This window comes from Zootoca vivipara, chromosome 15 (assembly GCF_963506605.1).
Source record: "Zootoca vivipara chromosome 15, rZooViv1.1, whole genome shotgun sequence".
NCBI classification, from domain to species: domain Eukaryota; kingdom Metazoa; phylum Chordata; class Lepidosauria; order Squamata; family Lacertidae; genus Zootoca; species Zootoca vivipara.
The window spans coordinates 13,539,015-13,561,512 of NC_083290.1; the positions used below are offsets into that span (position 1 = coordinate 13,539,015).

The window sequence follows — 22,498 nt, forward strand, 5'->3', positions numbered from 1 at the left end:
AAGGATGGAGTGGGCAACCTTTTTTTCTTTCAAGGAACAAATTATCTTGGGGATATTATGGAGTTGCCAGATTTCAAAAATCCAGACGCAAATATTTCCCCGGACATTTAAAGCGATCCTGCCCAGACAGGCCGAATCCTGGCTACGTCCGAGAAAGTCTGGACGTATGGCAACCCTGGGATATTCTATCAGGAGCCACACATTGGCTGTGGGTGTGGCCGAAGCCAGTGGTGGGTGGAGCCAGAACCAAAAGAGGGCAGGTCACCCATTTTCTTTCTCTTTTTCCACCCCTTCTCCCCCCCCTCTCTCTGCCACCCCTTTCACCTCTCTTTCCAACACCGGATCACTCTGGACATAGGCCCAAACTGAACTCTGACTGAGGGACTTTGAAGTTCTCCCATGGGCTGCTTGTGGCCCAAGGGCTGTAAGTTGCTCACCCCCAGTGTAGGAAACAAGCCTAAGCCACCCTGAACTTCTCCTCTCTGGCTGCCCCAGCTGAGCGGAAGGAAGCGGAAGGAAAATTAACGCCCTACGCACTGTATTGCACGCGTTGGCCCTCTCGACTTTGGAGAGGCTGCTGGTATCCGTGTCGAAAACGTTCATCTTCTCCACCAGGCATGTCAAGGCCGTTTCTGTGGCTTCGCCCACTTTTTCGTAGACTTTCTTGGACTGGTAACAGGAAGGAAAAAGGGGGAAGCAGAAGAGAAAGATGCAATATAGTTCTCATAGAACCCAGTGGTGTGGGTTTTCTGGAAATGTGTGTTCCTTTCTTCTTCTTTTAAATAAACTTATATTAACACTTTTGACAATGCAACGGAAGACAATGTGTGTTTCTGAACATCACTCGCTCTCAGTCCAGATTACCTCACAGAGTTGTTGTGAGGATAAAATTGGAGCTGTTTGGAAAGGTTTGGATATAAATGTACAGTGGTGCCTCGTAAGACAAATTTAATTTGTTCTGTGAGTCAATTTGTTTTGCGAAAAATTCGTCTAGTGAATCCCATTGAATTTTTTTTTTTTTGCCCATAGGAACGCATTAATTGAATTTCAATGCATTCCTATGGGAAACCGCGATTCGCTAGACGAATTTTTCACAAAATGAATTCGTCTTGCGAGGCAACCTCCGATCGCAAAACCCATTCATCTAGCGAAAAATTAGACTAGTGGGGCATTCGTCTAGCGAGGTACCACTGTAATAAAAATTACCTAATACAGTCGTACCTCAGGTTATGACACCTCAGCTTACGAACACCTCGGATTACGAACTCTGCAAACCCGGATGTATTTTCGCCGTGCACACGTTCTGCGCATGCGCAAAGTGCGGAAATTGTGCTTTGCGCATGCGCAAAATGGCGCTTCGGGTTGCGAACTGCATCCCGGAACACGGATCGTGTTCGTAACCTGAGTTACAGATATTTTATTTCATAAAATTTATATACCACTTTATTGTAACAAACAAACATCAAAACAGTTTACAAAATGAATAAAACAATAAAATAATTATTCTTATTCTTATTCTTCTTATTATTATTATTTTAAAAAAATCTATTGAAAACATTCAAAATCATAATAATAAACGAACTGGTTTCAAGCACAACCCACCTCATTGTAATCTAGGGAGGAGTCATTGCAAAGGGCACAAATTGTGGCGAGTTCCACCAGGCCGTCAAACTGTCCACAGCGAACAGGCCTGTCATTCTTGAAACTGCCATTTAAAAGTAGAAGAATATTGTCATTATTAACTATCGTTATCTATTGTTGTTACAATACAAATACCTTTACTGGCATTACAAGACAAGACATTTCAAATCACTAGGATAAATTTAAAAGGGACAGGAGTTATTGTATTGTTGTTGTTGTTATACCCGCAAGTCTCAGGGCGGTCCACAAGATAAAATCACAATATAAAAGCACAAAATGCATAATAGATATAAAAGCAAGAGCAACCCAATAATCCCCCCTCCCCAACACATTTTAAAAGGGCATAGGATGTCAAATCAACCCCAAAAGCCTGGTTAAAGAGGAATGTTTTCGCCTGGTGCCTAAAGGTTTAAATAGCATCCCACAAATGGGGAGCCACTGCAGAAAAGGCCGGTTCTCATATTGCCGCCCTCTGGCCCTCTTGTGGAAGAGGCACATGAAGAAGGGCCTCAGAAGATGATCTCAGGATCCGGGCAGGTTCATATGGAAGAGGGGCTTTCCTTGAGATATTGTGGTGTTATATCTTTGCTCATCGCCTTTAACAAAGCGTCACCACACAACTTACGAAACAATTGAAATACAGAATGACTTCTCAAACACTGATAATCCTTAACACAGAATAGAATGTAAGCACAGTAAGTGTTCATCCATCAACAAGAATAAAAGGGATGAACTTTATACCCTCATTTGAAATCAAAACAAACCAGGACTCTTTGCACCAGGAGATAATGAACAAAAAGATGGAACTATTTGTTTATTTGCTTTTATTATTTATCTATCTCTAGGATTTCTGTCCTGAGCTGCTATATAAATAATACAGTGGTTCCCAAACTTTTTTTTCCTCATGGACCTCTTGAAAATTGCAGAGGGTCTTGGCAGATGGCTTAGGGATTTTTCTGCCCAGCGTAGCAATTGCAATTTTAAATAAAATTGTATTTTATTAGCGTTCCATAAAACTGACTAAAACCAGTGACGGGGACAGGAGTCTGCAGGATTATTGGTCATGACTTGTTACTATGAGATGATACTGTTTAAATATATTGTGCAGACGGGGTCCCTAAGGCCTTGGTACTGAGGCAAAATTCTGGAACATTCTAGGGGGCAACCGGCAATTTGGAGTGCTGGTCGCCTCACCCTTCTGGTTGCCTCGCCTCAAAAAGGATATTGCAGAGTTAGAAAAGGGAGACTAAAATGATTAAGGGGATGCAGCGACTTCCCTATGTGGAAAGATTTGCGACTTCTTAGTTTAGAGAAACCCTGTGTAAGGGATCGTCCACACTTCTGCCTGGGTCCCGTGCATGGGTGTGAATGGTTTTGCCTTTGCCCTGCTGCTTTCCCTCAGAAAAGCAACTATCCTATATAATAATGTCCAAGTTGTCCCTGCGTCCAGTTGTCCCGTGTGTCCCTGGGGTACTGCGCATGTACCCCAGAGACACAGGGATTGGACGGAGGGACAACGGCCAACCGCCGCTCCGCCAACCACCGTTCCGAAGCCCAGTCTCATGCTGGAGGTGCGCGGCGAGGCGGCGGGGGAAAGAAGCGCTCCCCCCGGCAGCCTTGCCGCGCACCTCCGGCATGGGACGGCGCTTCCTCGGCCGAAGCGGCAGCGGGCGCCGAGGGAAGCCGGCTTTGGCTTGGCGGCGGCGGGAAGAAGAGGAGGAATTCCTCCTCTTTTTCCCACCGCCGCCAAGCCAGTCCCCAAGCCGAAGTGCGGCGCGGTGGGGGCTTTTCGCTGTTTGACTTCCCGGAGTGAAGGGGGAGGCAAACGGCAAAAAGCACCCGCCGCGCCGCACTTCGGCTCGGGGACTGGCTTGGCGGCGGCGGGAAGAAGAGGAGGAATTCCTCCCCTTCTTCCCGCCGCCGCCAAGCCAGTCTCCGAGCCAAAGTATGGCGCGGCGGGTTTTTTCGCCGTTTGCCTCCCCCTGGGGGGAAGGCAAACGGCGAAAAGCCCCCACTGCGGACTGGCTTGGCGGTGGCGGGAAGAAGGGGAGGAATTCCTCCCCTTCTTCCCGCCACCGCCAAGCCAGTCCCGGAGCCGAATTGCGGCGTGGCGGGGGCTTTTTGCCGTTTGCCTCCCCCTTAGCTCGGGGAAGGCAAACGGCGAAAAGCCCCCCCCCCGCGCCGCAATTCGGCTCTGTCCCCCGCGCGCTTTAGTTTGGGGAAGCAGGCAGGGAGACGCAACAGCCCGGGAAGCTGTGGGCTGTTGCGTCTCCCTGCCTGCTTCCCCGAGCCGTAGCGCATCGGGGGACAGCCGAAGATCGGCGGGCGCTGTTTGCCGGGGTTGACAAACCCCGGCAAGCGGCGCCCGCCGATCTTCGTGTGACAGGCAGTGGGGAATGCAGGCAGGCAATAGAGCAAGCGCCTGCTTGCCTTCCCCGCCGCCAGTCCCCCAGTGCTTCGTGCAGCGCTGCTGGGTGCCGACCCGGCAGGCCGCTTCCTTGATCTGGCGGCCTGCCGGGTCGGCGCTGATCAGCGCTGCGCGGAGCACCGGATCGAGGAGCCGGCATGCATTCTAGCGCCCGTTTATTTAACGGGCTGAAGACACTAGTTTTGCAATAAACTTGATTGCCTTTTGTTCCAATTCTGCGCTAAAGATCGGGTTTCCTCAGTGGAAAGCAGTAGGGCAAACGGAAGTGTAGATAAGAGAGATGGCAGGATAGGAGTTTACAAAATTATGTGGGACACAGGGAAAGTGCATAGAGAACGGTTATCCTCCCTCTCTCATAACACTAGAACTTGGGGACGTCCGATGCGGGAAGATTCAGGACAGATAAAAGAAAGGACTTCTTCACACAACGCATAGTTAAACTATGGAACTCACTCCCACAGGAGGCAGGCAGGTTTCCCAGAAGAGGCATCTGGTCGGACCCTGTGAGGACAGGTTGCTGGACTAGATGGGCCCCCGCTGGCCTGATCCTGCAGGCGCCCTTAGGTTCTTAACTTGCTCCAGCTTGCGCCTCATATGGAGCTGTCTGGCCTGAAGAGGCAGCTTCGTATGCAGTGCCAAGCCGTAACCACTCAGAAATATTGAAAACGGACTTTGCACGTTCTCAGAGGCTCTCCTCCCATGAAGCTGCCCTACACTAATCCAGGCCTTTGGTCCATCTAGTTCAGTACTGTCTGTTTTGACTGGCAATGGGGTCTTCAGCAAAGGTCCTTCCTGTCCGCTACTACATTAAGCGGAGGGGTGCTGACCCTCTGCTCCCCCACTCCCAGAAGCAGAGTCCTTCCCAAATCCCAGGCTGAGGGCTGCCCACCCCCATCCAGACGGCTGAAATTAGACCCTGAGCCTGCTGCCCTATTAAATCCCTGTGGAAAAGCCATTTTTGGAAGGCCGGAAGGAGGCCTTCTGTCAACGAGCTGTTTCAAACGGAGTGACAAATTGTACCCTTTCATGAGACATTAGCAAATGTCTTGGACTAAGCACAGCTGTGATGGAAAAAGTTCTTTGCTAATTAAGGGATTGTTAGAGTCTCGGGGGGGGGGGGGGTTAGGGGAGAGAAAAGTTTATATATCGAAAAGGAGAAGGGAATTAACACACCATTACACTCAAATAATTCTAGATCTCTTGCCAGGGTTTTGTTTTTTCCGAAACTCCATAGGAATGTGGAAAACAGAGCAGAGTACTTTAGCTTCCTTGTTTTTGTTTTTTCAAAAATGTAAGTTTCTAGAATGTGTGGCCACAGAGATCTGCTCGAAAGTTTTCTGGCTGCTAAAAATTTAAAAGCCAGGGGGAGCCAAATAAAATTTCCACTGGTGCAGGTGAGTGTTCCGCTTAGCTCTTCAGCCCACAAGACCAGAGTTTCAAAAATATTGCAGAATAGAGAAATAAGGTCTAGAAATTTACATATTAAGTACCCAAATACTGAGATTCTCTGCTCTTTTGTTGCACTGACATTCACACTTCTCCAAATTTTGCAGTGCAGTTCTCCAACAACAACAAATGTGCAAAGAAAGGATATATGAGGGGAAAGTGTGTACAGAAAATTGTATGCAACAGCGAGGGAGAATAGGTTGCAAAATATATGTACCAGGCAAGATTGCATACAAATGTTAAGAGAAATATCCATGAAACTGTATATGGATTTTTGTGCTGATGCAGAAATGGGGCAAACTGAAGATTGGAGAAATAGGAAACGGAGAGAAACCGATCCTTATGAGGTCTGTCCCTCCCCAAGTATAAATTGCCACTATTTACATGGTGGATCCTGCTTGTACAACCCTTGGGTGAGAGATGTGGATCCCCACAGATCCTGGAGCTAAACTTCAGCTCTTCTCCCTCGCTCTGCTTAGGCTCCGCCCATTCCAAAGCTATTTGCTTCTACATTCTTCCAAGTGGAGCTATATTCCACTTGCTGTTTCCCATGGATGTGCCTCTTAAAATAGCCCAAGAGTCAAAACTGGATAACAAAGTGACTTGACCCTGGTGATTTACAGCCTCATGAACTGCATCATGAATTCCGACTGGTTTGGAGCAGGATCTGAAGAGCTTATATTCCCCTAATGGCACCAACCCAGTGCTCCATGGCAAAACTAAATTCAAGTAAATTAAAATGTGGAACACGAAGAAATTAATGGTTTTATGTTAAGTCATAGGAGTTGACTTCTTTGGAAGGTGTTGGACTTCCCTTCATTGGAGGCTTTCTGACAGAGGTGGGATCCCTCAGCTGTGACTCCTGCGTTGCAGGGGGTTGGACTAGATGACCCTCAGGGTCCCTTCCGCCTCTATAATTGTACAATTCTATGTCTGTTATTGACAACGGGTCTACTTTGAGCATGGTGACCACTGGAAAGAATGCAGAATTTTTAAGTGAACATGGTTACATGAGGACCACATCAGGGAAATTGTTTTTAAAAAACCAGGCATAGAAAATCTAGCGCTCAAACCCAGAATGCCTTAGAAGAATTATCTCCGGACTTACAGAATAAAGATATCTGGCAATTGGCTATCCCTGAGAAAATAACTCATAACTTAAAGGAACAAAACAAAAAGAAAAACAGGCAAATTTGATGCAGTACAGAACAGTGGTCATTCTTTCAAAATGAAACAGGTCTTAGAAGAGAAACTCTCCAAAGCATCTTTGCAGATATGGCTATCCTGAACAGCACAGCTTGAAATATAGTCTGGGAACAATTATCCATGATGGATTTTAAAAAGAAAAAACCTTTGTGCTGTTCCCGATACATTATATGATGGAGATTTGGATCATTTGCATGGGTTAATAAGAATAATTTATGTTGATGTGCCATCTGATATCTGTTATGGGGGTGAGGATGCTGTGTTATATTTTTGCTACTATATATATATATATATTTTAAAAAACCAGGAGATTTTTTTATTTAAAAAAGGAAAAAAATGGCAATGAAAGGGCAGGGATAGTTAGTTCAGAGCTGTGCGGATAGTTAGATCAGAGGTGTGGCAAAGGAAGAGAGGGAGTTTAACCCAAAGATGGAAAACCTCCAGGTGTTATTGGACAGTAACTCTCAGCAAGCCCAGCAAGCCTCAAAAATTGCCCCATCCAGCTTCTTCTTTTTTAAAAAAAATATATATATCATGGAACTCTCCTTTTAACAGCTTGTTAGATCATAGGGATTTTTAATGTTTTAAGTAAGGGCAGAATAAGCCTCATGTGCCCCCTTTGTGAAGGATGAAACCCAGACCATCTGGAAATCAATGCACATGGCAGAATTGGCGATTGGTTATTTTGTGTGTGTGTGTGTGTGTGTGTGGTAGGTGGGTTTAATTGGAAGATGGCGGCTGGAAAGTTCCGGAAAACCAAAGCAAACAGAAGAGGCGTTTTGCAAGATTCACAGAAGGGATCTTCCTGTTCTCTCTCCACGCCACATGGCACATCCTGGGGCTAAAGAATAAATTCAATGCTGGGCGTCCCCAGCACTGCCAGCCCAGAGCTGTAATTTTAATTGTATGCATTTAAAATGTTCTTAACCTTGCTTTTCAAAATTTGTAGAAATTTCGGAGGAGGATTACAATCTACTACTAGGCCTTTTGGAAAGTTGTTTATTCACTATGGACTTGGGACGCCTCTTAAGATATTGAAATCAAATATGGCATGATGGTTTCTGAGATCAAGGAGCAGGTTTTCATCTATGTTCAGATACAATTGGACACCATTTTGAATCAAGATGGCAGAATGAGATCTTCCAATACTGCCTTGATTTTTTGGTTTCTTAGAATTCCTGAGCAAAGCCAAGTGCGAGGCTGCTAGTAAATAAATGAAATTAAAATTAAATATCTAATCTAATTAAATATACCCTGGTTGGCATTCCTTTCTGAGCCTGCCTCTAGATACCTTTGCTAGCTCTCTACTTGATAAATAAATCCAAACAGAAATGCCAAGTGCTTACATTTGTCCCTCCGGCGTGTACGTAGACCCGGAGATAGTGAACTCATGTAGGCTGCAATGGATTCCTTCTATCTTCTCAACAATGAACATCTGCAATGAAGGCAGAGAGAGGGAGAGAGGGAAAGGTGATCAATGGAAGGAATCCCACAGTGTTGAGTAGTAATTTTTCAAAACGTAGTAATACTTCCATTCTCTCCATTTATTCATTTATACCTGGCCTTCCTGCCAAAAAACCGCATCTTATACACAATCCACTAAAACAGGATAACAAACGACACAAAAGGAAACAGCGTTTTGGGGGGGGGTAGAGGGGGGGGAAAGCAAACTTAGGTGGTGATTATTAAACTGTATTTCTTGCAATTCAAACATTGCTCTGTGGCAGTGTGGAAAATGAAGCCATAGGCAATCCCTCAGTGCTTCTTGGAGCACCACAATCACAGCAAGGCAAGTTCCGCAGGATCCGCCGACAAAGGAGGAGGCCCTCACTAAGGGACGCTTTGCTCAGAGCACCATCAAAGCTAGAGCAGGTCCAACTTCTGGTGCAGGCATGTTCAGAGGCAGCATGTTTCCCTATTTTTATTTTGGTTCAGACATCTCACCAAACCATGCCTGGCACAAGTTATGGTGTATAAAGTTCTCTTCACCATTTTAAGCTAAAAACCTTTTGCGGTAGGTTAGGTTGAGAGCAAGAGACGGACTGTCACATCACAAGGTCACACAGTGAACTCTGTGGCTGAGTGGGGACTAGAACCCGGATCTCCCCAGTCTTAGTCTAGCACTCTAGCCAGGGCCAGCTCACCTATTAGCCTAGGAGGTGAGGCAGCCGCCTCAGGCAGCAGGCTGGGGACAGCTGTGAGGGGTAGCAGATCTGGGTCTGTGATAAGTGTGTCGCTCCCTGCCTCCTGCACTTGTTGCCTGTGGCCTCTGCCTCACAATGTCCTCCTTTCTTGGCCTCCTTTTTTCTTCAGTGCGCCCAGGCTTTCCTAGATCGCTTCCAGTAGCCTTAGGCAGAAGAGGCAGGGGGAAGGCAGCGACGGTGGTGGGGGAGGAGGGCACAGTGGCATACCGTGGGGGAAGCCACAAGGGAAGTTGCCCCAGGAGCAAAATTGTCATAGCTGTCAAGTCTCCCATTTTTCGCGGGAAACCCCCGGATTTAAATCCATTTCCCGCTGGTCTCCCGAATTGAAAAATATCCCGTAAATCCCCGGATTTGCAGCTCCTGCCGGCGCCGACAGCCATGTCCCGGCTCTTGGCTGGCTGCTCGCTCACTTGGCTTTGGAAATCGGGTGCCCAGACATGAGGACACGGGCAGCTCGGCACTGGAAGTCGCTTCTGCACATGTCTGGACATGCGCAGAACCGATTTCCGGTGCCCCTCTGCCCATGTCTGGGCACCAGAAATCGGGCAGAGCCGGCACCATGCGTAGAAGCGACTTCCGGTGCCGCGCCGCCGCTGATCCCTTATTTTCCTATCAGGAAGTTGACGCCTAAGAAAATTGTTCAGGGGCACAAAATTTCAACTCCTGGTGCCGCCTCAATACAGCTACATGCTTCCATTGCTGAACTCCATTGAAAATGGCTTCTCCTTGAGAACCGAGAAGTAACCTCTCCAGACAACGGAACGTCTCTTCTTTTCTTATCTCTGCGGCTATGATCTCCCGGGTGACATGGACGCCATTAGGCGGTTCAATGCGCATGCATATTCTGTCCATTTTCCTCCCTCCACACGGCTCCGGGCACTGGCAACCCACGCTACACCGAGTGGGCGCCATATTCTGTTTTGCCTCAGGCGGCAAAATGTCTTGGGCCGGCCCTGCTTCTTACCATTATGCTAGCTCAACTCTCTCACCTTATGTGCACTAAACATTCCTGACAGTGAAGAACTACGTTTTTCAGCATCATTAGTTCTGCTCCGGCAAACATTTCCGCTGGAGCCAAATGAACGGAGAGGATCGAGGGAGGAATTCAGCAGAGGAACAATTTGGTGAGCAGCTCCACTAATTAATGGGAAGTGCAGCTTGGCGTTCCGGTCCATGTGCACAACACTTCAGCCAAGTGAATTTACGGGGGTTTCGGAAAGCCCACTGTATCTACAGAACACCCCCACCTCACCCCGTGCCAGATGAGCAAGAGACACTGCTATGATTTATGAGAATAATAATAATAATAATAATATTTATACCCCGCCCTTCCCAGTCAAGACTGAGCTCAGGGCAGCTAACAACAAGAATATCAAAGCAAACATAAAAGAAACAATTCAATCAAAATACAGATTAAATACAATGTTAAAAATTCAATTATAAAATTAGGAATCTACAAATGGAACCTCATTTAAATATCTGTAGGATAAAACTTTAGGGGAGGGTAACACCGGGGTCAGACTGAGTCAGTCCAAAGGCCAAGCGGAACAGCTCTGTCTTGCAGGCCCTACGAAAAGATGACAACTCCCGCTGGGTCCTAGTCTCCTGAGAGAGAGAGCGTTCCACCAGGTCGGTGCTAGTACTGAGAAGGCCCTGGTCCTGGTCGAGGCCAGTCTAACCACCTTGTGACTCGGGATCTCCAGTATGTTATTAGAAGGAAGAGGATATCAGAATTACTCCACAAAGGCAGCACGGGTTGCCAGTGTTTCTCTTTTAGTTGTGCTCCTGTGCTTTGAAGCAGCGCATGCAAGAAAAACGATGGGTGTCAGGAGCTCCTATGATCCGTGTGAGGCTGCCTCGTGTGGTGATACTTTGAATTGCAGGCAGCAGCTTCTCAGCAAAGGACCCTCAGGCCCTAGACTGACTCAGCCCTCTCAGGTGTTTTCTTTTTACACAGACACCCCCCCCCCACTGTTAGGAGAACCACACATACCATATTGAGTTCCCTAGAGGAAAGCTGGGTAATAACTTATTATTATTATTAATATTTTATTGGGAGAATTTCAGTTTAAGAAAGAAAGAAAGGGGGGAATCTCATTTTTTCCTGAGAGATCTCAGTGGCCATTTTGAGCGCAAGGTACATGCCTAAGCATCACCGCTCATTGTGAAGGAATCCCACCCTCCGGAAATCAAGCAGGGAACAAAGGCCTCTGCTCTTTGTGTTTCAAGGAAAGGGCTGAGAATATACCATTTCAACTGTATTCAACTTCATTTTCTAAAATTAGGCAATAGAGAATAAACAGCAAGCCTTGCAGGGACTCAATCTTCCGTGGGCAGAGGGAAAAGCTCATTAAAAACAGCTGGCTCCACCACCACCACCTTTTTGTCCAAAATATCTGTTAGAGATGGGTTAGTGTCTGATTTGGGTGTGTGTGTGGAACATTCCTATGCTTTTCAGGTATTTTCATGAGCACCACAAGTATGTCCACCAGATTCAAAGGAATACACCGAAGCATGGACACCTGAGGGGTCTCAGAGGGCAGGAACGGCCAGTGGTTGGGACAGAAAGGCCTGATCTCGTTCTCCCAATGCATGCTGGGAGTGAGTAAGATGAATGCAGAGACCAAGTGGGGTGCCTCAGAGGGGTTTTTGGCTCATCGGCCCCTGGGCCTATTTGCCTGTGATTTGGCAGGCTTCAACTACTCTGGAGGGGTAAGCAGCCTGCAAATTTCATCCACTTCTGTCAAAAGGTGTGGAGGAAAGGTTAGAGCAGGCACCCCCAAACTGTGGCCCTCCAGATGTTTTGGCCTACAACTCCCACAATCCCTAGCTAACAGGACCAGTGGTCGGGGAAGATGGGAATTGTAGTCCAAAACATCTGGAGGGCCCAAGTTTGGGGATGCCTGAGTTAGAGAGTTCTTTTGTTTCTCATGAGTAAACTAGAAGGTCAGAGAAACTCTGGGTCAAACTGGGCAGCGGTACAAAGCACCCTGGATCACGGCAGCGCTGATTTGGGGACCAAACCAACTTTTGTGATCAATGCACACACATCCTTGTAAATAAAACACAGGAAGCAGAATCTGGTCATGGAGGAGTGGACTGTACCATGTGTAGACTTTGACTGGGGGAATACATTCTTTTTTTTTAATGAAGCAAAATAATTAGATCCGTCAAGGAGAAAGAACCCACCTCAGGACATTCCCCAATTTTTTGGTTGCAGAATATAAATCACATAGGGGGAGCATTCGATAAGCAATTCCTCACACATAGCTGGATATGAGAAAGCAAAAAACCACAACAACCCACTTCCACCCAATTCTTCTGAATGTGCTGGCGCCAACCAGGAGAGAACAAATTGAAGAAAAAAAAAAACGTAAGATGGAAATAAAAATGAGCTCTTTTGAGTTGTATACGTTTGAGTCTTCTCAGCCCCCAAATTCCTGGTTACTTCCTCCTGGCTTTTGTTCAGTGTTACTGGACTGTCAACACTGCTGAAACCTGGTTAATGTACCAGAACATACCTGGCCTGCAGGATGCATTTTGGGGAAGATGACAGATTGAGCAAAGTGAAGGGGGGGCTGAGTTGCGACAGACAAAACCAGCTTGCAATTTCATTTCATTTTTTAAAGTAACCCTTTTTCATATAATCATAGAGTTGGAAGAGACCACAAGGGCCATCCAGTCCAGCCCGCTGCCAAGCAGGAAACACCATCAAAGCATTCTGGACATATGGCTGTCAAGCCTCTGCTTAAAGACCTCCAAAGAAGGAGACTCCAACACACTTCTTGGCAGCAAATTCCACTGTCGAACAGCTCTTACTGTCAGGAAGTTCTTCCTAATGTTTAGGTGGAATCTTCTTTCTTGTAGTTTGAATCCATTGCTCCGTGTCCGCTTCTCTGGAGCAGCAGAAAACAACCTTTCTCCCTCCTCTATATGACATCCTTTTATATATTTGAACAAGAGAGAGAGAGAGAGAGAGAGAGAGAGAGAGAGAGAGAGAGAGAGAGAGAGAGAGAGAGAGAGAGAGAGAGAGAGAGGGAGGGAGAGAGAAGACCAAGAAGCAGCTACAGAGACATCCAGGGAAGACCTAAACAGCTCTGTATTTTCTGAGCATATTCAACATGTGTCATGAGGACTGTTCACACATTACATCCCGTGTGCTTGTGTGTACAGCTGCCTGAACGCTTGTACATATCTTTGGGTACGTAACAGCACAAAGAAAGCCCTGCTGGATCAGGCCAATGGCCCATCTAGTCCAACATCCTGTTCTCACAGCGGCCAACCATGCCTGTAAGGAACCAGCAAGCAGGACCCGAGCACGAGAAGCCTCTCCCCTCCTGCTGCTTCTAGCAGCCGATATCTGTCCTAAATCTTCCAACATTCAGCTTTATGGGGTGACCACGGCTTCCAGTGGCTCTGCAGCTTGACAGTACAATATCGGAAAGTCGGTATGCCCTAACCGAAGCCACACCTGTCTTTTTCTTGGACGCTTGTGAGGAAAGACCTTGAGTCGGTTCCTCCAGATGAGTGAGCTTTTTGCTCCTTTGCAAGTGGAGTTTTCCATCTTTTTGACGCAGCTGTTAGCTTGCATCCTTAAGCCTTTTAAAGTAAATGGAGCTTTGTGGAGCTGGCTGCCCTCCAGCCCCTTTCAGACTGGATTGAGGAGGATTGAGTGCTTGCCCGTCCGGTTTGGGGATTAGCCCCCTGCTATTTCTGCTCGGGTGTTTACATTCATCCTGGAAAGATGTTCTTTTTATTTTTTTAAAAAAAGCACACACAAACCGTGCACAGAGCAGGATACCTGCTGGATCTCTCGCCGCTGAACTCTTGAGCCCTGCCTTCGGTTGCGTTGGCCACCAAATGCTTTGTAACGAGGAGAGGGAGCGGAATGCAGAGCTCGGTTGCCATGGGATACGGCATTGCCTTTCTGAATGCCACAGGCCAAATCCTGAACCCTTCCATCTAAAAATGCCCAGGCTGGTACATGAAGTGACGAGAAAGTCAGGAGAAGATCCGTAGCTCAGTGTCGGAGCATCTTCTTTGCATACAGAAGACCCCAAGTTCAATTCCTGGCACCTCCTGGTAGGGATGGGAACACCCCCTGTCTGAAACCCTGAGAGTCAGTGTAGACCAGGCACCCTCAAACTTGACCCTCCAGATGTTTTGGGACTACAACTCCCATCATCCCTAGCTAACAGGACCAGTGGTCAGGGATGGTGGGAACTGTAGTCCCAAAACATCTGGAGGGCTGAGTTTGGGGGTGCCTGGTGTAGACAATGCTGAGCCAGATTCCTATGTCTTTAAAAAGAGACAATCCATAGATGGGTACATGCCATACCCCTGGGAACCTCATCTCTGCTGAATTTTCCAACAAACAACTGGATTTTGTAGCCTACACCCCACTCTGCTAGATCTAGGGCAGACATCCCCAAAGTGCGGCCCTCCAGATGTTTTGGCCTACAACTCCCATGATCCCTAGCTAGCAGGAACAATGTTGGGTCAGGGAAGATGGGAATTGTAGCCCAAAACATCTGGAGGGCCGAAGTTTGGGGATGCCTGATCTAGGGATTCAGGTCCGGCCTGAAGCCTCCAGCTTTGAAGGCTTGAATCTTCAAGTGGGCAAGAGTCCCTTTAACAACAATTTTAAAAAAAATTAAGAAGACTGTGCATGCGGCTTGATAACCATAAGACCCCAGAGCCATAAGGGGTACACCTCTGCCCTGCGACCTAAATCTCTGAGGGAAGATGCATCTAATCTCTAGCGTGCATGCATATAAATGCAAAATGCATGTACACTAAGGTTACACGCAGTCGCAGCACCCAGGCAGCCATTTCACACCCTGCAGATGCTGAGAGAACTAGGGTGCCACAAGCACATCTCAATTCTTGTCAGGGAAATGTTGGAAGGCCTTACTGCCAGAGGCACCTGGGAATGCTGAAGGGCTCCGATTTCTGTGACAAACCGGGTGCACATCTCCCGGACTAATGTGAAGATCGGAACATGATTATCTTTCAGATTTCACACTTCTCCGAATTCCGCCACGTAGTTCTTGGCTCAAAGCAGTCTCCATTTGCATTGAAAAATAAAATAAAATCCATGCGTTAGAACAGAATGCATTAAGAAATGTGTACAATGAGGGGGGAAATCCACATGGGAACCTCAAAAACAGGAGTTGCTTGGAGACTTCTTGGAAAGTTCAGTTAGTACGAACTGCAGATGCTGGGTGGATAATTTGGCAACACATCCTGACAGTGCTTGAACAGCTGCAACAACTACTGGTCTGTTTCTTAGCATCACACTAAATTCCATGGGGAGAATGTCTTCCCCACATTAGCGTCTCTCCCACCTCAACTGCCAATCAATGTGGGATGAAGGCATTTGGACCTCTCATCTGTTCAGAGTGAAGGGTGAGTATCCAATCCTGGCAACCCAGGAAATGTGTGCACATCTGAGGGGACACAGGAGAGGGAGACAATGCAAACAGGAAGGAAGAGGAAGCAGTCTTTGGTCCATTGTGGCGTTTTCAGTGGATATTTATGTTAGCGAATTCTCTTAAATATCATAGATGGGAGTCCAGAGTGAAAAGAAATCCTGGTATGCTACATGGAAGAAATGGAACAAGAACAGTGTATGATCTGAGGAGAAAGGAACAGAGAGGGTTTCGTATTCTTTTGTACATAGCAGGAAGACTTAAAACCAAACATATAGATGAAAAACTTCCTCAGAACTAAACAGTCAACAAGAACAGGTGGTACCTCAGTAAACATCTTCCTGGTTGCTAAGAAGTACTTCCACTAAACAGAGAAGGAAGAGCAAACAGTATTTTGTGCATTTTTGAAGGGATATTTATCATTGCAGGCAAAAGTAGGAAGCACTCGTGGGTTGCTGCTCATCTAGTTATTCCCATTAACTTATCCAGCACGTCAATTTCTTATTTCAAATATCCATTAGCTCTACAGGCCAGACCTCCAGCTCAGGCTAACATTTCTGAAGGGGGGAGAAAAAGCAACACGATAACATCCTTTTATTTCTGGGAAAAAAATATTTCTCATCAGAGAGGGAGAAGGAAGATAGAAAACACAGGGCCTTACATCTCTCTCTCCACCATCCCTTTGAAATGCTGAGCCTAAATCAGAAGCAGCAGCCACCGCCAAAGTCTTATCATTAATTATCTCATCTCCTACTCAGCAACCTGAACACACACTTAAAAGCTTGCCAGCTAAATACCTTGTTGATGAGGTGGGGAACTCAAACAGAGCGATAAAGGGATTTGCTTAATCGACAAAAGGCCCTGCACCTCATACAAAGAGGCCTCCCGTTTTTCCCCCAAGAACAGATTAAATGGGTCTAAGGATGAGGGTTCAGCTATCCTCCCCCCCCCCCCGCCAAAAGGTGTAGAAACAAGGACACAAAAATATTGACCAATAACGAGACATGCTACACAAGAGGACATGCTCACCCTATAACATTTAAAGGACTAGGACTCCATACCTTCCCCAGCAACATTCCTCAAATGAAAACAGGGACATTCCCTTCTACATCAGAGTCGTCATCCCCCTGCATCCCGTATAAAAAAAGCCGTAGCAGGATTTCTAAGCATTTGCGCAATATAAGCCATACCCCGAAAATAAGACATAGTGATAGGCGCAGTTCTGGAGGGCGCCAAGGAAGAGGCCAGGCTGGACACGTAATTAAAAAAATAAGACATCCCCTGAAAATAAGCCACTGTGTGTTTTTTTGAGGAAAAATAAATATACGGTGTCTTATTTTCGGAGAAACACGGTATGAGCACTGCCAACAGAATATGGGGCTGGCTGAGCTGCCCCAAACGGTTTTCCCCAAGAGGAGTATGTAACAGTACCGTACCAGCAAATGTATTGGTTATATGTGTGAACCTCAGAGGATATATGGCAAGACTGTGGGGCTTCCATCAGTTCGCCTTGGGCGTCAGAGGAGGCACCCACACCAAATATTTACAAGGTGGTACCGCCATGCCAGTAACGTAGTCTCTATGGTCAGTGGTTGGAGGGACCGCCGAAGGGCCCCTGTGTGCCTACATGAGCTGGGCCCCCTAAGGCCACTACTGCCGCCACGACCACCATAATTGAGCAGTACCGGCTGGCGGAGCTGAGGAGTGCGCCGACAGCAGCTGGCACCCACCACCTCCCCTCCTCACGGGTCCTGCTGCGCCACCGTGAGGTGCCTGGGCCTCCTCCCCCTGCCCCCTTTCCGTGCTTGCAGAATTAAGGACTCTGTGTGACATAGCGAGAAGCCACGATGGCTTAAGGGTTTTCGTAACAGTCGCAGCATTTTGGGGGCACTTGGAGACCATTGACAGCCATGGCTTCCTGCAAAGGATTCTGGGAGCTAGACAGTTGTTAGGAGATACCCTATCCCCCCCCCCAAAGGACCAAAAATGGTTTAACGGTCCATTCATATTCACAGGCGACTCGATGGATTGTAGCTCTGTGAGGTGGATTCTGGGAGCTGCAGTTTGTTAAGGATGTTGAAGATTGTTAGGAAACACCCTCCCAGAGCTACAGTTCCCACAGTTCCCTGTGAAGAGGAATTCCACTCTGGAAATTGTAGCACTGGGAGCGGAATACGGGTCTCCGAACAACTCACAGTCCCCTTTACAAACCACAGCTCCCAGGATGCTTTGGGGGAAGCCATGATGGTTTAAAGAGGTTTGGCACCCTGGTCTCGCAGGTCCTAATTGACACTCCTCGCCACTGAGGCGGCATGTCTTCACAGGACAGTGCTGATCTAGGAGTTACCCTCAGGCTATGCATCTTCCCCATCCTCCAATAGGACACAAGAACCACCCACCAAAAGCGGCCCCTTCTTGTCACGTCTGAAGGATGCCTTTAGATTGACAGCTTTCTTCTGGGTGACCGAGAGGTCAGTGCTAAAAACAGGAGCACGAGTCATCAGGAACGAAGCTGTCCGTGCATGCTAATTAAATTTGGTGAGGTGGGAAGAGGCGGGTGAGTCATATCTTGGAAGTGTTGCTGACCCAAAGCCTACTCAATCCTGCAGAAATTGTACAGGGCGGGCTTTAAACAAGTTGCAGCCCTGATCAATCTGTGATTTATTTATTTTTTAAAAAGGCATTTCAGCAAATCTTGGAGGGCCACAAGAGAGTTCTGTCATTAATTAGTCTTTTAATTAACTCTGCCCAGGGCTGTATCTTCTCTGGCTGATTAAAAAGAAATTCAAATTTTTGCATCAAGGAAAAACCAAATCTTCAAAACAGGTGGCAGAGGGGAGGGGAGGGCTGTCCTAAGACATTTCGATGCTGTAGGCAAAACATCCCGATGATGACCTGTCCCTCATGCTTACTGTGGATGTGATTTCCATAGTTAAACTATGCACTCCATGAAGTACTTGAGGCACCAACAAGCAATTAGTTTCAAAGAGGCTTCCCTCACTGAAACCGAGATTGTTGTCTTGCGTGGGGCAGAGGTCCAAAGAGAGACACACACACACCCCAACAAGCCGATTCAGAAAAGGTTTCTTCAAGATCTGTCCTCCAAATATTCTGCAGGCCCTGGAAATCACCAAATTTTGCGTTCAGTAGCATCCAATAAAATTCTGAGACCAGACCCTTCCTGGCGTTCATTTTCAAAAGCTGCCAATGGTCTAGGAGCCATTTGCTATGCAAAGCTGTAGGCCTGTAAGCGCTGTTAGCCATTGCTTTCTACAAATCAACTTTCCAAGTTTCCACTCCTTCTCTGCAGTAGAACCAAGCTAACCATTTATACAGGATTCTCCCAGATTACACAATGGTAAGGGCAGGATGTGAGCCAAGCTGTTTAGTGACAAATAACATCTTCCCTGGAGAAGGGGGGTGTTCCACAGCAGCCAAGCAAATATTTAACTTCGTAATCAAGTGTGCAAGCCTACTAACAATTTCCATATTCCTGCTATTAAGCCTTTGCCTTTATTTAACCAGGGAACTCCTGATGGTTAAACATTAGCTAAGAATTTGAATCTTCTCCCAGAGACGTTGGGTGCCTGGAATAATAAATATTTATCCAACCGATCCAGCATGTCACTCTTGGAAATTCAGACAGCACCTGTCCTTAGAATGGACTTGAATGCGGATTCTCCCCTGCAGGTGCAAAAAAATGACGTCAAAGCCCCAACAACTGGGGATCTAAATACCTGAAGGAATGATTCTGTTGATATCTGCTTGCCTGGGTTTTAATGTCTTCAGTGGAAGGTCTTTAGCGCTGCAAAGGTGGGTACCTATTTTTTTGGCCCAAGGACCTCAGAATATTTCAGTTCCCCATCCCTTGCTTGACCAATGAACCAAGTAAGTATTGCAGCCTTACTCTTAAAATGCTTATTTGTTTCATACAATGTATACACTGCCTGATTATTTTTTGAAAAAACACATAAACCCTCAAAGCATTTTACAGAAGGAATAAAGCTATAAAAGTTAAAAAACAGCTATTTTAAACATTCAAATATAACTAAAATCAACAATGAGCTAAAAACAGATTAAAACACATGGCAACATTCTACACGTCTGGGTAAGCTTGTCTAAACAAAAATGTTTTTAGCAGACGCGGAGACGAGAAGAGTGAAGGTGCCTTCCTGATGCCTTGCCTTGCTATCGTTAGACTCAAATTTAAACAATAACCTTAAATGCAGAGGTTTATTATTTTCCCCCTGTTATCGGCAGCCCGGCGATTATCAATAGCCTGGTACTGGAAACAATCTACAGACACCCCCATTGAAATCTGGTTAAATAAAATTTGGAATGTGGCTCTATCTGGCCGCAGAAGGGTAAATAAATGCGCTTCAAGGATAGACACTTTTTGTGAGACTTGCCTTCGTTTCTTTTCCTTTATAAATGAGACAGAAGATACCATTATTCCACCCTCAACACAAGAATCTCTGTGGCAAGGCTTCTTGAGTTGATAATACAGAAATAAACATATTGCTTGTGTACTGCATACTGCATATGAAGCGTAATATGAAACAGCCACTGGACAAGCTATGGTAGTTATATGTTCTTGGATTTAAATGAAAAACAATAAAAATATGGGGGCGGGGAGAGAGAAGAAGCCCCTGATTGGTAGATTCCATTAGCAAGCCAGGCTCTTTCCTTTGCTAGAATCAGGGAAAAATCTGCCCCAGTGTACCCAACTCTGCAAAGCAGCTTCCTAGAAAGATGAGCTGTTCCCTCCCACCAGCGGATTAGTAAGAGATGCTTCTACCACTGAGCACGACCCCATCAGTTTTGCATAGAACGGCTTGCTGCCTCCCCCACATTCATTGGGAAAGAAAAAAAAGAAATTAACACAGGTCATTCATGCAGCTGCAGCTCTCAGGAAATACTTAAGAGACACCTCCTCTCTATCACCGCCACCACCTGTCCCAGTCCAGACATTGATTTGCTTCCTACTCCCAAAGAAACACATCCTTGCAAGCGTTACATTCACCAGCTGGAACAAAATGAGACACGTGTTTCCAGAAACGGGCTCCGACATGCATCTTTGGGTTAAATCTTCCTGTGACAAATGCAAGGCATTTATGTGGGAAGGGGTTTACGAAGTACCTGTTAAGATCTATGTTGAAGAGGTGCCCCATGGATAAAACCAGAGGGAGTTCCATTTAGTCTGCATCCTCCTCCTCTCAAACAGGTGCCCTGATGGGAAATTTGCAAGCACCAGATAAACTCTCCCCTCCTGTGGCTTCCAGCAACTGGTATTCTTGTGCTCGGGTCCAGCTTGCCAGTTTCCCACATGCATCTAAGTTGGCCAATGTGAGAACAGGATGCTGGACAAGACAGGCCACTGGCCTGACCCAGGGGCCTCTTCTTATGATCTTATGACTCCCCCCCCCCCGTTTTTGCAAAATCACATCTCCTCCGCAGCCTTCCCAAACAGTAGCTACGAAAAGCTAAGTTACAGGGAACCAGGCAGAGGGCCTTCTCGGTAGTGGCACCTACCCTGTGGAATGCCCTCCCACCAAAGGTCAAAGAGAACAATTACCAGACCTTTAGAAGGCATCTTAAGGCAGCCCTGTTTAGGGAAGCTTTTAATGTTTGATGGATTTCTGTATTTTAATGTTTTGTTGGAAGCCGCCCAGAGTGGCTGGGGGAACCCGGCCAGATGGGCGGGGTATAAATAATAAATTATTATTATTATTATTATTATTATTATTATTATTATTATTATTATTATAGTAGCTAAGGAGGTCAATCACTCAAGTCAAGCAAGCTGGTCCGTTCTGGTTATTCGCCAGTAATTCAAGTCCTACCTTGAGGTGGTGCAGTCCTTCTGCAGGGACTGTGCCACCTTCATTTTTTGCATTTGCCATAACGATGAAGCAGAAATCTTACCAACAAAACGAAGTTCAACCGGGCTTAAAAAGTTTCCTGCAGCAACGCCAAGAACGCCGGGGGGGGGGGGGGTATTGCAATTTTTACAAGGAAACCGGGGGGCAGGACTGTGCCTCTGACTCACCCTGAACACGGACATCTGATTGGTCGTCAAAGTGCCCGTCTTGTCAGAGCAAATGACCGATGTACAGCCAAGGGTCTCCACGGAAGGGAGGCTCCTCACGATGGCGTTCTTCTTGGCCATCCGGCGGGTGCCCAGCGCCAGGCAAGTGGTGATGACCGCCGGAAGCCCTTCGGGAATTGCCGCCACGGCCAAGGCCACGGCAATCTTGAAGTAATATATTGCCCCACGGAACCAAGAGCCGCCGTGCACGGGGTCACTGAAGTGGCCAATGTTGATGACCCAAACGGCGATGCAGACCAGGGAGATGACTTTCGAGAGCTGCTGGCTGAATTCGTCCAACTTCTGCTGCAGGGGGGTTTTCTCAGGCTCGGTGGCGACCATCTGGTTCCTGATCTTCCCAATTTCAGTGTACACTCCCGTGGCAATGACGACGCCAACCGCTTTTCCTGCAGCAATGTTGGTACCCTGGAGATAAGAAATAGGGCTGTTTCATGTATTATTATTTTTGCTACTATTCCTCAGCAATTAGTGGAGGTGATCAATGTTTAAATGGGGTTTCCAAGGGTCTGGATCAGGCTCCCCCAGCCTGGTGCCTTCTAGATGTTTCCAAATGATAACTTCCACCAGCCCCAGTCAGGGTTTAGACAGGGCTTTTCCCTGTGGAAAAAAGGATTCTTTGTTCAACCACGCTGGTGTAGTTCTGTGAGGGGAACAGGGGCCACCTAACAACTCCAGCTCCCAGAATTCTTTGGTGGAAGCCATGACTGTTTGAAGTGGTATTATAGTGCTTTTAATGCAGGCATCCCCAAACTTCGGCCCTCCAGATGTTTTGGACTACAATTCCCATCTTCCCTGACCACTGTTCCTGTTAGCTAGGGATCATGGGAGCTGTAGGCCAAAACATCTGGAGGGCCGCAGTTTGGGGATGCCTGTTTTAATGTATGCTGAGGATGAGGCCTGCATCAAGCTGAGCTACACAAGCAGCCAAACCCTGTAGCAGAGCTCCTGTAGTTCTGTGGGGGGAATAGGGCCTGTTCAGACAAACTAAGCTCAAATTCGCACATGTAAAAAGCACTGTTATACTGCTTTAAAC

At 46.8% G+C, this 22,498-nt stretch overlaps 1 protein-coding gene across 1 annotated transcript in view; it reads right to left on the bottom strand.

Annotated features, from left to right (window-relative positions):
• ATP2A3 (ATPase sarcoplasmic/endoplasmic reticulum Ca2+ transporting 3) overlaps positions 1-22,498 on the bottom strand; it is a 97,086-nt gene that overhangs the window by 24,275 nt on the left and 50,313 nt on the right. The window contains exons 8-11 of the mRNA XM_035139148.2: positions 21,406-21,870; positions 8,068-8,156; positions 1,603-1,705; positions 538-669 (exon numbers count right to left, since the gene is read on the bottom strand). Of these exons, the coding sequence (XP_034995039.2) occupies positions 538-669; positions 1,603-1,705; positions 8,068-8,156; positions 21,406-21,870 (789 nt within the window). The remainder of the gene's footprint in view (positions 1-537; positions 670-1,602; positions 1,706-8,067; positions 8,157-21,405; positions 21,871-22,498) is intronic.